General features: G+C 40.6%; 1 protein-coding gene across 1 annotated transcript in view; it reads right to left on the bottom strand.

Moving 5' to 3' along the window:
- The window catches only part of Uri1 (URI1 prefoldin like chaperone), a 59,313-nt gene extending 43,001 nt beyond the window's left edge, over nucleotides 1–16,312 (bottom strand). Inside the window, exon 1 of the mRNA XM_038340254.1 lies at nucleotides 15,891–16,312. Within this exon, the coding sequence (XP_038196182.1) occupies nucleotides 15,891–16,001 (111 nt within the window). The 5' untranslated portion in view covers nucleotides 16,002–16,312. The remainder of the gene's footprint in view (nucleotides 1–15,890) is intronic.
- Between the last annotated feature and the right edge of the window lie 420 nt (nucleotides 16,313–16,732).

Below are 16,732 nucleotides of genomic sequence, written 5' to 3'. Positions count from 1 at the left end.
ACTTAGAGAAAAGTATCACATAAAACAACTTCTAATACACAGTAGAATACAATGAAATACTGCTTATCCTTAACAAGGAGTACTAATTCTAGACCTGGCATATCTATGCCACCGATACGCTAAGGCAGAAGTATGAATCCCAGGCTACTCTAAGACACAAAGTGAAACAAACCTGAAGATCGGGGACCTCCTTCCCAGATCCTGTCTCAAAACCCAGACAAGGCTGGAAAGGTAGCTCAATTTGGTAAAAGCATTTGCCATACAACCATAAGGACCTGGGTTTGAATTTCTAGAATCCACATAAAATTCAAACACACACACACACACACACACACACCTGCAATCCTAGGCTTCTACAACGAGACAAAGACAGGAGAATCCCTGGAAACTCAAAGGCCAGCTAGCCTAGTGTATTGTGAAGGGGATAAACTCTCTCACTCTCACAACTAAATTTAGGTTTCAGTTCTCTGAGAAAGGCAAAACAAGTGTCTCTCCCAACAAACGGCTATTTATCCACAATACAGGGATGAGAAAGAGAACAAACACAAGGCCTAAGCCAGCCTCACCAATGTCTCAAGGAAAAATCCAGCAGCCCACTGCTGAGTCACAGCCAAACTTGACCAAGCTTGTGCAAATATGTCCAAAAATGATAAAACTACACTTAACCCAATTAAAGGTATACTAATGTAACTTAACCCATCATTTTTGCAATGACCTAACTGCTCCTAAATCTCTCCTAGCTGTCCTTAAAAGGAGCCTGCACGCTCCTCTCAGGGTCGCCACCATTTTGTACAGGGGAAAAACCCCGCATATACCGGTATAATAATCGCTCTTTGCTGTTACATACTATTTGAGACTGGGGTCTTCCTTCAGCGTTTCCTCAGACCCTCCATATTCAACACCTCACGCCAAACAGACACTGTCTCAAACAAGGTGGAAGGCAAGGGTCAACACCTGAAGTTGTCCTGACCTCTGCAAGTACACCATGGCATGTGCATAGCCACATTCATAACACATAGAAAGGTATACACAAGTACACATCATACACACACAACAAAAGAGGAGAATATAATAAATGCTACAACAAGCATTCTTTGAACATATTACACAAGTCCAACAGGCCAGTGAAAACAGGGCAAAACTATATGACTGCTTACATGAGCTACCTGGGTTAGTCTAACTCAAAGACTTTAGAAAAGCACAGTGGTGTTTGTCAATGGAGGCAGGATAGAAAACAGGGTTACTGTTAAATGTCACAGTCTAGCTTTCTAAGAATAAAAAAAAAAGAGGCGGGCTGGAGAGATGGCTCAGTGGTTAAGAGCATTGCCTGCTCTTCCAAAGGTCCTGAGTTCAATTCCCGGCAACCACATGGTGGCTCACAACCATCTGTAATGACATCTGGTGTCCTCTTCTGGCCTGCAAACATACAGGCAGAATATTGTATACATAATAAATAAATATTGAAAAAAAAAAGAGGCTTAAAGACAAGTGATGTCTTTTTTTACCAAAAAATTTTAAAATAAAAAGTAAAATAGAAAATGATAAATTTCAATAGTATTTAGACATAACTGCTCTAAAATAAAAAGATGTCAACTGAAAATTAAAACCACAACTACATGCTATTTATAAGAAACATACTTCAAATGGATACTGAAGTTAAAAATGGATATCACAAAAGACATACTAATATCTAATAAAGGCAATATGAAAACAAGAACATCTTCAAAGATGGTAAAATAAAATTTCAAAATGGTAAAGAAGTCCACTGACCAGAAGTTACAACAATCCTAAACTGTACATAGTGAACATTACAGCTTTATAAACATAATGAAGTTGATGATACACATCTGTTGATAGACCAGAGTACCAGAAAAAATGGCCATAAAGTACTTAACAAAACATTCAACCAACTGGAGCTAGCAGAAGAGATACTGAACTCAAAAACTAAGGAATTAAATTTATCTGCAAAAAAAAAAAAGAAAAGAATAAAAGAAAGTATTTGCCAAGAAAAGACCATACATTCACCCATAAAATAATCAAATTCTAACTTTTCAATTATATGTTCTTTGACCACAGTAAGATTATATATGTGAGCTACCTAAAGCAGTAAGAGCAAAATGCAAAAGACCTAAGAAAAAGTAGATATTAATGATCTTTAAAAACAAGAGGAAAAAAACCTTAAAGAAAAATTAAAAGCAGAAACTTATGGAGAGAGCATATTTACAAAATAGAAAAATCAACAAAGCTAAAAGTTGATCCTTGAGACAATTTCATTGCCTGATAAACTCCTAGGAAGACAAAATTATAAATAACAATTTTTTTTAATATTTATTTATTTATTATGTATACAATATTCTGAATATGTGTGTATGTCTGCAGGCCAGAAGAGGGCACCATACCCCACTACAGATGGTTGTGAGCCACCATGTGGTTGCTGGGAATTGAACTCAGGACCTCCGGAAGAGCAGGCAATGCTCTTAACCTCTGAGCCATCTCTCCAGCCCATAAATAACAATTTTTAAAGACCACTTCAAACTACTGGTTTTAAAAAGACAGGAAATAATATCCTATGTATGAGATATAATGTGTGTAAATATATATTTTATATTTATATACACACACACACACACACACTTTCCTAAACTTACACAGTAAAAAATGAAAAACCTGAATAGCCCTTTAAAAAACAAACGTCTATGTTTAAATCTCCAATCTCTAGAAACTGTACTAGGCCCAGACCATTCCATCAACAAATTCTTCCAAATACTTGTTATACATACTACCAATAGGGGTAGAGATGACTCTGCAGGTAAGAGCACTTGCTATTCTTCCAGAGATCTCAATTCAGTTCCTAGCACCCACACTGGGTGGCTCACAATTGCCTATAACTCCAGTTCCACAGGATCCAATAGCTTCTTCTGGCCTCTAAGGCCACCCACATGTATGTGGTGCACGTAAATTCATGGAGACACACACACACACAAATAAAATTTTTTTGAGAAAACAAATGCTGACGGGGTAGGCATAGTTAGTGAGAATGTATATTAGCGCAACCACTATAGGAATAAGCATTGAGATTACACTTACACACCTAAATAAATAAATAAATAAATAAATAAATAAATAAATAAATCATGTTCCAACTACGCCACTTCTGGGTATGTAACCAAAGAAATCAAAGACAGCATATAAAAGATACATTCTTAGCCTTTGCTGCTGCACTAGCCACAACAGTACATAAAAATACTATTCGAGGTAAGGATGTAGCTCACTTGCACCGCCATGCACAAGGCCCTGAAACCAGGCATGCAGGCGTAAACCCACAATTCAAGCACTCTCGAAGTGAAGAGGAGGATCAGAGACTTAAAAGTCATTCTTAGTTACACAGGCAGACCCTGTCTCAAAAAGACACTATTCAGCACTAAAGAAAAAAATCATGTTGTCTGCAAGAAAATGCATGGTATCATCATGTTAGACAAAACAGGCCAGTCAGACAAATTTTACACAGCTTTTGTGGGGTTTTGGTTTTTTTTTTTTTTTTCATATGGAAACTACAGATTGGGGTCAGAGAAAGACACCAAAGCAGAATGGAGACTATTGGGGAAGAGGAAAGGAATGGGAGCACACAAGAAGGTAGTCAAGGAGACAGAGAAAAGTACATTATATAAAGGAGGAAAATGGCAGTGAAACCTGTTATTTTATAAATTTGTACAACCAATACTGATAACATGAAAATTAAATTTAAAAGTTCAGTAACAGAAAATGATGACTACGTATACAGTAGAGTATTAGACAACTATAAAATAGGCTAAGGTATCTCTAGGAACTAGAACAATCCCAGGTATTACATTTAATAAGATAAACAAGAAGCTAAACAGACTATGCTACCTTCTGTGTAAGGAGGAAGGATGGGATAAAGGGGCATATAATTATACTTGTTTAGTTTAAAGGAGGGAACACAATGAGATAAATCAGAAATAAATTTAAAAAGTTATCCATAAGGGCAGATAGATCAAAATAAATTTCTTATATAGTTGTGATTTTGAACTATGTAATATTTTATATAACACAAAAGTGAGAGATTAAAAAATAAATACTAATAAACTCAACACAATACAAAAGTTCACCTCAGAAGAGTTCATTCTGGAAGAGGTAAAGACACTATAGAGAAAATCCTGCATTTTAGGTTTTCAAGGTGGCTCAACGTAAAGTTGTGCTCAATGAACAAACCTGGCAACCCAAGCTCACAGAAAGAAGAGAGTCCACAAAGGTGGACTCTGACCTCCATGCACATACTAGAGCACAAACACATACAAGAGTAAATAAAAACCTAAAAGAAAATTTAAAACTTCTGTGCATTAAAGGACACTATCAAAAATATAAACAAAGAAAACAGAAAAAATATGTAAATTACTTAATAGAGTTTACCATTCAGATATCTAGAATTTTTCTTACAACAAAATGATAAATCAATTAAAATACGAGCACAGGATATCAATAGAAATTTCTCCAGAGGACACACAAATGGACAATAGGCATGTGAAGAGTTGGGCAACATCCTGAGTCACTAGAGAAACAGGAAATATAAGCACAGATTCCTCTCCACAGATTCAGCTATAGCTGAAAGGTGGAAGCAGTGTTGACAAGGATATGCAGAGACTGTATTTTCATATACTGCTGGAGGGGCTATGACGTGCAGCCCCTACGGAAAACAAACAGTGCAGTGATTCCCACTACTACAGGATTCAACCACTCTATTACCAGGCGCAAATGCCAAAGAACTGAAAACAGAGACAGAATAACACTGTTCACAACAGCCAAAGGGCAGAAAGAACCTGAATGTCTACCAGATTAAAGGAAACCAAATGACCCACAGATGCACAATGGAATATTACTCTGTGACAAGGAGATTAAGTTCTAACTCAACACAAACCTGGAGACAGTGTCAAGAGAAATAAGCCAAAAGCTTAGTAGAGATAGATGATCTCAATTGCATGACAGACCTAGAATACATGCCTCCTAAAGAGAAAGCAAGCTAGAGATTGCTAGAGAAGGAAGGTAGCATGGAGCAGCTATCTATGTTTCTGGCTACAGCCTCTGAGGACAGAGATCAAAGGATTTAGGAAATAGTGGTAAGAGTCATAGGCCAGTATCACTGAAGTATAAGTGGTTTAGATGGCAAAACTATCCACAAAAACTAAGATGGCTGGAACAAAGATCTCTAAATTCTGCTACTTCTTTTTGACAAGTCTTTAAGCTTAACACCAAAACTAGGCAAAAACCCTGAAGACACAAGAAATGGGTTTAAAAGCAGGCCAGCCTGGGCTACAATGGAACACCTGTCTCAAAACAAAGAGAAAACAACTTCAACATCAGAATTATCAGATTCCTTTCAATAAGTTACTCATAGTTTTTCAACTCAGAAAAAAACATTTTCAGCCCGGCGATGGTGGCGCACGCCTTTAATCCCAGCACTGGGTGTAGATAGGAGGCTGGTGTAGATGGGAGGCTGGTGTAGATGGGAGGCAGAGGCAGGCGGATCTCTGTGAGTTCGAGACCAGCCTGGTCTACAGAGCTAGTTCCAAGACAGGCTCCAAAGCCACAGAGAAACCCTGTCTCGAAGAGAAAAAAAAAAAAAAAAGAAAAAAAAGAAAAACAGAAAAAAGCATTTTCTAAACCTGAATATTCAATCATTAAAGGTCTCAGAAAGCTGTTATATAAATTGGGGGTACTGGTACATGTCTATAATCCACCGACTTGGCAGAGACAGGACCTGGGGTAACTAGTAAAATCCTGTCTCAAAATAGAAAATTAAAAAGCACTAAGTGATGTAACTCCATAGTAAAACACTTATCTAGCAAGCACAAGACACCTGGTTCCATCTCCAGCACCACCAAAAGTCAAAAAGCAGAAATACCCACAAAAACATCACCTCAGTCTTTAATGGTTATTCTAGATAGTTAATCCTAAAGTCCACTATATAAACTATGTTAGGTCTTACACTAGAGATCCTAGCAGCACCAAAGGCAGGAAAATAATCAGAAAGTATAGTGATATTTTATTTGTGTTTTAATAAATAAAGCTTCCCTGAAAATGAGAGTGCAGAGCTAAGCCACTAGAGGCCAGGGGGTGGTGGCACACAGCTTTGATCCCAAGACTCAAGGCCACCCTGGGCTACACAAGATTGAATCAATCTTAAAAAGAGAAACAATTCACACAAAGGTGATCCCAGCACCTGGGATCCCACACCTTTAATCCCAGCACTAGGGAGGTAGAGACAGAAGTGATAAGGCTGGGTGTAGATAGGTATATAAGGCAGGAGACAAGAGCTCACTGCAGTCTACAGTCACTCTGAGGACAAGATCATCCCCTTTGTCTGAGCCTTGGTGGAGGTAAAAACTCTCTAGTGGTTTCGCCTCTTTGCTTTTCTGATCTTCAGCTTGAACCCCAATATCTGTCTCTGGGTTTTTATTACTTGTGCTGCAAAAAAAAAAAAAAAAAAAGCATAACTATTAGAAGAGACAAAGCAATCCTGAATAACTATCACTAAATTTACACTGCCAGGTACTAAGAGAATTTCTAGGGCCAGTGAGATGTCTCAGCAGGTTAAAAGCATTTGCCAGGAAAGCATGACCACCTGAGTTCCATTCTAGAACCTAGAGAACAAACTCCACAATGGTGCTGACCTCACATACACATCAAAGCATACATATGTGAACACATACAGAGTAATAATAAATAATTTTGGGAGGGATAACTTAGGAAGCCATAATGATTACAGCAGAAGAATTCTGGCTACAAGAAGAGAAAAGCCATCAGAACAGACTTGAGAAATCACACCCATCCCAGGTGGCAACTAAACACTCAAAATGCAGAAGTGAGCCGCCTCAATCCCTAAGTGTACCCAACTCAATAATGAAAAGATATCTGCTCTCAACATGCAAGTTGGTATCACGAGGATATGCCCAGAACATGAGTAGAACTAGTGTCTTAAAAACAGAACTAAGATGTAGCTCGGCAGTAGAGAGCTTGCCTACATGAGCACAGCCTTGGGTTCCCAAGCAAACAAACAGAGGTTAATTTACAAAGGACATAAAATCAAGAATTGTAGGTCATCAAAGGACAAGATTATAGAATGTTAACTCAAGACTCAGATCAGCAAGAAATTTATAATCCATAACTGAAAATGTACTCATATCAAAAACATGAACAGGGGAGGGGAAACTGTGGTCAATATGCAAAATAAACAAAAATAATTTAAAAATGTATGAATGGTTACTATAAATCAACTAGAATAAGACAAAAATCCACAGAAAGTGAAAAGGCAAACACTGGCTATTTTCCTTGGAAGAAGTTAAAAGTCAAAACTGCTCAAAAACACTTGAAAAGATAATCAACCTCACTAATCACTGGAATGAGTAGCAATTATGAAAGAGAAGGACAACACCTAAGGTATAAGTAATTAAAATGTAGAGAAGCTGGGCCGTGTACCACAGCTGGCAGGCATGTAAACTCGTATAACCCCTTCTGAAAACAGCAATGCAGGCAGCACCAAAGACACACATACCCCATGAGAAGTCTAGGCAAAAAGTACAAACAGCCTAAATAATTCTACTAGAAAACTGAAAGAGCTCATGGAGATTCCAACATGAACTGCATAACCATCCAGCACCACGCCTGGCACAGACAGAACAGACTCCCTGAAATGTGAGCTTGGCCCTCCCACTCTTTTCACATGCATGACTAAAGGATACTTAAACAAAGATCACATGTTTCAGTCGCTTCTCCTCTTGCAAAAATAAAACTCAAAACCCTTAGTGAAGAGACCTGACAGTTCTCTCAGCCTGACTCACTACCATCTGCATAAAACTGTCTCCAAAATGTCTTCCACACAGACTCACAGAAGCCGGGCGGGACGAAAAGCAGGCCTGCCCACAGCTCCTCACTACAAAATGGCGCCCAGACGTGGATCCACAGAAAGCTTGAGAAAGCTTGGGAAAGACTAGAGTAAAGCATGTTTTCTCATTTCTCAGGTCTGCTCTGCTTGCTAGAGGCAAGCAAGCGCTCTCATCTAAGAGAGGCTTCCTGACTCAGCTTTAGCTGCAAATCTTGCAGCTCTTTTAAGAGGTCCTGCCACGAAACACGTAAAGGGTGTTGATGAAAAGCTGAACGCGTGTTTTTCGGTTTTCAGCCATAGCAGGAAAAAAGCTGTGCCGTTTTAAAATGCTGGCGTTCTGGTCCGTTCTGCCAGGGGAAATTCTGACTCTTTCAAGCAGGCGGTCCTGACTACAGAGCTTTTGAGTGTTGTTTAACACTGTTGCAGCTTGCTTGCTGGCAGGGACCTTGAAACACTGTAGAGTTGTGGCGATGAACAAGGCTGTGGCCCGTACCTCAGCCACAAGGCTGGAATCGCAGAAAGCTAAGGAATGGGCTGGATCTAGCTGTCAAAGCCACGGCTTTAGTCCTACCGATATTCCTTGGTAAATTTAAGACTCATGTGGTTACAAAAAGAGAGATATACAGTAAAAGAAAGATTCAAAGTCGAAGAAAACGTCAAAATAGTTTACAATGTGTTAAAAATATATGCAGGCTAATGGTTAAAGTTCTTAGGGTAAAAAAGGAAGAAAGAAAGTAGTTGAGTGTGGTGGTACACGCCTTTAATCCCAATGCCTGGGAGGCAGAGACAGACAGATCTCTGTGAGTTCTAGGTGTTGTAGCACACACCTTTAATCCCAGCACTGAGGAAGCAGAGACGGACGGATCTCTGAGAGTTCAAGGACAGCCTGGTCTACAGAGTTATTCTAGGTCAAAGATATACAGAGAACCTGTCTCAAAAAGCAAAAAGTTAAAAGTAAAAGTAAATGAAACAGAGGTTAAAATAAAGCTGCACAAAGATGGAAAATACACAGAGAATCTTGATACTGTATGCTATTATGCTCTCTCTGAATTGTTTGAATGCTGAGGAAGGAGCAACAGATGCTAAAAGATATTTCTTTACAAATGCTAAACTAATCCAAGATAGATATTTTGAAAATATCTTGACTTCAGAATTTGGATCTAAGGATATGATACTTTGGAAAAGAGATTCTTCTTTTGTTTTTTACAGAAAATGAGACCCTATGGATTGCTTCTATCCCAATATGGTATGATAGACCACACCCTCCTGAAAGGTTGCTGTGAACACCTTCAAAAAATTACTCCACTCAACTGCTGACTGAGATGAACCTAGCACACAGGTTACTCCATGAAAGAACTGATTAACAGCGCCCCCATACAGCAGGAAGCAGTTTGGAGAAAAATAACTGCGCCCATATTCCCAAATATTGTTTACAAATGTTCTTTTACATTTAAAGGGGGAAATGATATAGATATGAATAATTTACATTGGTATAAATTTTGCTCTACTGATATAAATTGAAGGTCAATTTTGTTATATGTATATGTATTTCTGATACTGATTAAGGTACTGTGATTGTGTAGTTCATTTAAAAATATAATGTATATCGGTTAATAGATAGTCATCAATAATAGTAAAGCTTGTAGTTATGCTAGATTTTCTAGACATATAGAGATATATTTCAGTTAGATAGGCATTCCTAATATCTTTCAAAGACTACAGAATATGGCATTTAAATGTTTTAATAACTTAGGGCTTTTCATGACAATGAGACACATCTGCTCCTGGCAGCACCAATCTACTTCAAGAGAAAGATGGGCATCGAAGAAGCTCCTTATGGAGTTTGATGGCCATTTGGGCAAGAAACTGCTCTTGCCTGGACTGTTGCATTAAACTGGACACAGAGAACCCACAGAGAGAGGACTGCTGAACTTGCCTAAAGGTGAGATGGTCTTTCGGGGTTCCTGATTTGTGAAAGAGTCTGCGAGACATTCTGCAGGACACAGCAGATACTAACTGAACTGCCTTTGAAATTTCCTGCTTCATGGAAATGTCTGCTGGAAACTATGGGCCTGTAGGCCGAAGATGGATGCCCCAACAGTACAAAAGAACTTTGGGTGACTGTCCAGGCAGCGAGATGTCTCTGTCATTTCTAGAGTTTTGGAAGTAGCTTACTTCTTGTTCACCTAGGTAATATTGTGTCCTTCTGAAGTCTTTGATGGAGTTGAAAAATAGATAATTATAGTTTTCCTTAGTTATGATAAAAGATAAAGTAGAGCCGGGCGGTGGTGGCGCACGCCTTTAATCCCAGCACTCGGGAGGCAGAGGCAGGCGGATCTCTGTGAGTTCGAGGCCAGCCTGGTCTACAAGAGCTAGTTCCAGGACAGGCTCTAAAAAAAAAGCTGCAGAGAAACCCTGTCTCGAAAAACCAAAAAAAAAAAAAAAAAAAAAAAAGATAAAGTAGATATAAATACTGTAACTATAATTCTTACTTGATAACTGTTTTGTTATATGTAATTTTGTTATGTTAAAGATAAAGCCTTTTTTGTTTAAACAGAAAAAGGGGAAATGATGTGGGAGAGTCTTCTGTTTGTGTTGATTTCATTCGTTAATAAAGAAACTGCCTTGGCCCATTTAATAGGCCAGCCCTTAGGTGGGTGGAGTAGACAGAACAGGAAGAAGGAAGCGAGGTAGATGGCTCAGACAGTCGCCATGATTCTTAGGTGGGTGGAGTAGACAGAACAGGAAGAAGGAAGCGAGGTAGATGGCTCAGACAGTCGCCATGATTCTCCTCTCTGGGGCAGTCGCCATGAAGCCAGCCACCAGGTCAGACATGCTGAATCTTTCCTGGTAAGACACCCACTTTGTGGTGCTACACAGATTATTAGAAATGAGTTAATCAAGATGTGAGAATTAGACAATAAGAGGCTGGAACTAATGGGCCAGGCAGTGTTTAAATGAATACAGTTTGTGTGTTATTTCAGGCATAAGCTAGCTAGGCAGCTGGGAGCTGGGTGGCAGGAACACGGCCCACGCTCCCATCACTACACTCACGCCCACATTCTGGGGTTTCTCATCTATGAAACTGTACTACACCCTGACACGTTACTTATATAAGGGGCATTCCCCATCAGTCCTTGACTCCCTGAACTTTTCTGCTTATCCTCATCAATCACTACCATCAGACACGTAAACATGCCTTCTACACATGTCTTCACTAGAGTGACATCTTCATTTGAAACTGTGAACTCAGCACATCTCATTGGCAGTGTTAGGTGACTGAATACTGTGACTTGGATTCCAATTACTGGTGTCTACCCAGCTGACAGAGTTCCTTAAACCAACAGGAAACCAACACAAAAATGAAAATCTTCCATTAAGCTAAAGTAGATGTTCTCCTTTAAGAAAAGATTAAAATATTCACTTCCACTGTTTTTAATTCTCCAAGATTCTAGTATAAGGCGAGTATTCACCAGTTCAAAACTCCAAGCAATAATTACCTCATTGATAAAGAATTTACTCTACTGATCTTTCCAGCCTCACTGCTGTCCAGAAAATGAGCCTATGGAAACACATTGCACACCAGTTCTTTTAGATAATAAAATCTCACTATCTTTACTAGTAAAACATAATGTTATCTAGAAATATGGAACAGCTATCCCAGAAATATGGCCTTAACCAAGAAACCAAAATTTCAACATAATGCTAATTCCAAAGAAGCAGATACCTGTGCAGAGTAGCCTGCAATACCTCATCAAGGTTCTGTCACCACACTGGAAAGGAGGGGAATCCAGGCTGCATGAGCTGTGTAGCAGAAACCTTTCTATCAAATCTTTATACAAGTGGCTCACAAGCCTGATCTACATGATGCACTGAGAAGGCTGAGACAGGAGAACTGCAACAAGTTCAAAGCTGATCAAGGCTACATAAATAAAAAAAACAAAATAAAATACAACAAAACAAAAGATAATCTGAGTCTCTCCTTTTTTGTCAGAAATATTAAACATTATCTTTAAGGAGAAAAGGAAAAATAAAAGCCAAGTAACTGGGAAATGTTTTCAAAACATTAAACGAATACTAGGAAATAAACCTATGTAACTAGTATTCAAAACCCAGCCAATACTTATTTTTCAATCTTAGAAACTGGTTAGTAATTAAGGCTATTATAATAAACATGTTTGCACAAAAATTAAATTTCCACACCTTTATTAAAAAACTGAAATCTTCTAACTTTACAAACTTTTGGGGGAAAATGCTACCATTATCCTTCGTGGCAATTTTTATATAAAGTGAATATTTATATAAATGCCTAAGCAAAACAGAACCCACATCATAACCACTGTTCTACAGTTTGCATGCCTGTTCAACATATGCATGATTACTTAACCACCCCTCCAACATACAACGTCCAGGTTTCTTCCATTCTAAACAAAAGCAGAGAAACTCTTCTTAAATGCCCTTCTGCCAGCTCAATAAAAGATGGAGGAGAATGAAAGATAAAGAGGCAATAATAAAACCCATCATGACTTTGAATGCCAACCTAACAGTTTAACTTAAAAAAATAAAGACTACTGGTTGCATATACCCTTAGTCCCAGCCCCTAGAGGCTGAGACAGAAGGAATAAAAGCCCCAGTGACACCTACTTGGGGAGGCTGGGGCAGCAGGATCAGGAAGGAGATCATGGCCATCCCCAGTTGAAGGCCAGAATGGCTCGAGACACTGTCTTAAAAGAAAAAAAAAAAGGAATAGCACAAGTTATTTTAAGAGGGGGGTGAGAGGCTGACTGTTCTCACCACTGACTCCATACATGAAGATTATTAATCTGAGCCTGTCCCTTTTCTCAGACACTGTCACTCACTGGGGATGGGGCTCATTCATGCTGTTAGCCTTTTCTTCAAGCTGTCAACTTTTCATTCTCGGATTCAGAGCCCCAGTATCAACCAGGAGAAAAGGATAAAACGTGGTCCACTTAGTGGGATTCCAAAGAAAGAAGGGCAGTGGCAAGCCTTATCTACAGCCTTTCTCAAGCTAGGTTCAGAGAATTGCTCCCTAAGCCTTTATGTAAGGAACTCAGGTAACTTTCTGCAACTAAAGGCCAGCGAAGCAGATGCCACCATCAAAGCAAGAAAAGCCATTTTGTTGAAGGTTTAATTCCCTCTCATGGAACCCACCCAGGGAAAGGCTAAGAGCTTAAGTACATCTGACTGACATAAAGGACACTAGATGTCCACTCATACAAAGCCATGACATTTTCCTTTTACATTCAGAATGGCACATTCCTACTTTCACCTAAAACAGCAGAACTGTTAAAACTGAACTGGCTTTAAAACCTAAACAAAGTCCTTCACAAAACTAATAATTCACAATTTACAAAGCAAAGCAAAGTCTAGCTGTGCTAAACTCCAATTAAAACACAGCTATCTAACCAGCATATTTTGTTAAGGCCTTGGGAATCTCTTGTCCACCCATGCAGATTTTTCTAATAAGCAAACAGTTGCTAAGTAAATACTGAAGGGCTTTATTATGCACTAGGAGGCATTTCACATAACCAAAACAGATATGCACATTTATTTTATATGTTAAATTAACATTAACACAAGACAGGACTGACAATGGTACTGGGGTCCATGTCCACTGAAAATATCCAGTCTCTCACTGGATTTTATAGCCACAGGTACTCTCAATATGACACTAACCACAAGAGCAAGCTGTTCAGAGCACCCAAAGTACCCTTTGTACTTCACTCACACTGTAATCAGAATAAAAAGTAGAATCTCCTTTTTAAAAATGACACACAAGAGGAAACATATTGGTCAGCATTACCCACACTTTACACTATGAGGGCAGAAGGGTTTCCATGTGGACTAAAGGCAGTGGTAACACCATCTACCCTGGTCCATTTCACATTTTCACAAGAAAGGTAAACGGTTTTGTCAAAATAACAAGACTTTATTTAGGACATTTTTTTCTTCATTCTTTCCATCTATTTTTTCCTTTTGTTAAATGTTTCTTTTTAAAAAGTTAAAATAAAGTCAGATCTGATGATGTATGTATGTCATTCACCTACTTGGGAGGCTGAGTCTAAAAGGGTCACAGCTTTAAGTCCAGACTGGGCTACAGGGGGAGTGCAAGCCTGGGCAACTTAAGAGTCCTTGTTTCAAAAATTAAAAAGTGGGCTGGGCCAGGCAGTGGCGGCACACGCCTTGTATCCCAGTACTCGGGAGGCAGAGACAGGTGGATTGCTGTAAGTTTGAGGCCAGCCTGGTCTACAGACTGAGCTCCAGAACAAAATACAGAGAAACCCTGTCTTGAAAAACAAAACAAACACAAAGAAAAAAAAGGGAGGGCTAACTTACCTAGAACCATAAATAAATAAGCAAGTAAATGTTTGTCTTGTAACTTAAATTGCATTAAACTAGGTTAACTTTTAAACTCCCACCTTGAAGAACAAGTTTAAAACCTAACAGCTGCAATATATATTAGGGAAAAATGGAAAGTCTAGTGCAAAACAAAAGAAAAAAAAGGAAGTCAACAAAGTAGGAAAGACTCCCACAGTTTAACAGGTGGTTTCCAAGCCAAGAGGGATTTCTTGGGAAAAATGAAATCCTTCGTGTAGTTAACCTCAGTATATCGTAATTACGTTTTATAGACATTTACATAGGTCTATTCGTTAAGAAAAGTTTGGGCTTCACAGAAAAACTTCGAGCTTAGATGGGGGAGCTCACGAGGCCCCACCCCTAACTGAAGAGCTACTGACTGACAGCAGCTAGTGTGTAGCCCATGCTCCAGGGGATGGTCCTACCCATGCACATATGAGAAGCATTAGCTGGACTGCGTTATTAAAAACACTAAACAACAAAAAAAAAAGGCATGAGTTTTGAAAGAGGGGTGTGTTGCAGGGAATGTGAGTTGGAGGCAGGAAATACAAAATTCTCAAGAAATAAATTACAAATAAGTAACATGAATAAAGTTTAAAATAAAAATATTTAAATATAAAAAATGGAGTTTCTCAAATTTTGATGGTTTTGATGCAACTTCCTAAACCTTAATAATACATACCTCTTAATACGACAAGGGACGTTTTAAGCAAATTAAATGTCGCTTTTCAAAGAACTTCAAGGCACTTCAAGAGAGGGAATCAACTTGAAAAACTACTGAACCCACAGGACATTTTTTTTTGGGGGGGGGGGGGTCGAGACAGGGTTTCTCTGTAGCTTTGGAACCTGTCCTGGAGCTGACTCTTGTAGACCAGGCTGACCTCGAAATTAGAGATCCACCTGCCTCTGCCTCCCAAGTGCTGGGATTAAAGGTGTGCACCACCACCGCAGGGCCCACAGGACATTTTCATACTGACCAATTAAATTGTAGTTCTTAACTCGAGCCCACTTCCTTACACAAAAATCCCATCGGAGGTGGAAAGCGTTTTCCTCTCCTCTGGGAAGCCTCGTTATTATATGCTTGAAGTTAAAATTTAACAGAAAGGCCTCTCTCTTTTCGACTACTAAACCCCAAAGCTGGAAATGCACAGGAAGTGCATCATCACCAACGTAGTCAAACTTGGACGCTCAAATGAGAATCGTGTGTCCGTGCGTGCGCGCACGCGTTTGTATGTGTGTTTTAGCAACATTCAAGCCATAGAGCTAAGAGGTAAAAGGAGTGACCGCTTCTGTTGACAGTGCAATCCCCCCAACTAAAAAAAAAAAAATGGAAGTTCCCAGGCTCTCGAGCTGCATTTAGCTTCAACACTTGCTCTCAGTTCAGGGTCAACAGACTGCCTCATCCCCTGCATCCTCGGTAATCCCCACGCACCCCTCCCGGTGAAGGTCAAAGGGCTCCAGACAAAAGACAACAAATGCACGTGACAAAAGTTTCTCCCCCTGGCTCCCCGCAGGCCCGAGGCTGCGCAGCTCCCGCGTGGCCGCCTTTGAGGCTGCCTCGATCGCGGCCGTAGGCGGAAGCCGGCCAAGACGGAAACCTAGCGCGGCCTGTTACCTTTTCCTGCTCCTCGCGGAGCCGCGCCACCTCTGGGGCGCGCAGCGGCGCGGCGGCCCAGGCCTCGGAAAGGGACTGGGGCTCTGGCTCCGGCTCGGGCGAGGGTTCCATGCCCGGCGCCGCGGCCTCAGCGAGGCGAACAAGTCCTAAACAAGTGTTTATAGAGGCGGCGTGGCCGGCGGCTGCCCAGCGCCCGCGCGCTCGCCCTCATGCACCGTGCGCCACGCTCTGAAGAGGCCGCGCTCGCTTTCGCCGCTGCCCCGGGGGCCGCTGCTCGCGTCCGGGCTACCCGAAGCCTCATCTCACACGCGCATGCCGCCGCCGCTGCCGCCGCCGCCGCCTCGGAGCAGCAGGCCCTACACCCAGAGCGCCACGCTCTTCTCCCGCAGTCGGGGCCCAGCCGAGCGTCCCGCAGCAGCCGCGCCTCCTCCGCGCCTCCGCGCACACTCCGCCCCTCGCCCCGCCCGCGCAGCACGCCGGGAATCTCTCAGGCCCCGCCTCGATGGGCGGAGCTATGGTGGGGGCGGGTCGAGGGGCGGGGCGGAGGCTGAGCTGTTCTGGAAGCGCGCTCAGCTTTGAGGAGCAGGGCGGCCAGATTGCCAGTCCCTGCTCAGTGCAGCCTGTGGTGGTGGAACTTAATTCGTGCACTGAGGCTGTTTCATAAACTCATTTAATTTTATCGAATTCAACTCTTTCCTATGCCTTTTTAATGAGCTAATGTGTTTTAATGAGCTAAAATGCATAATATGCAACTTATTTTGAGTATGTATTAATTACCGCACACATTACAATTTTTCCTTATATATATATTAAGCTGCCATATTAATATTACTATGTTACTA

Source organism: Arvicola amphibius, chromosome 8, assembly GCF_903992535.2.
Source record: "Arvicola amphibius chromosome 8, mArvAmp1.2, whole genome shotgun sequence".
Classification (NCBI taxonomy): Eukaryota; Metazoa; Chordata; class Mammalia; order Rodentia; family Cricetidae; genus Arvicola; species Arvicola amphibius.
Note: the sequence above shows the minus strand (reverse complement) of the source record. Positions and strands in the feature narration are given on the sequence as shown.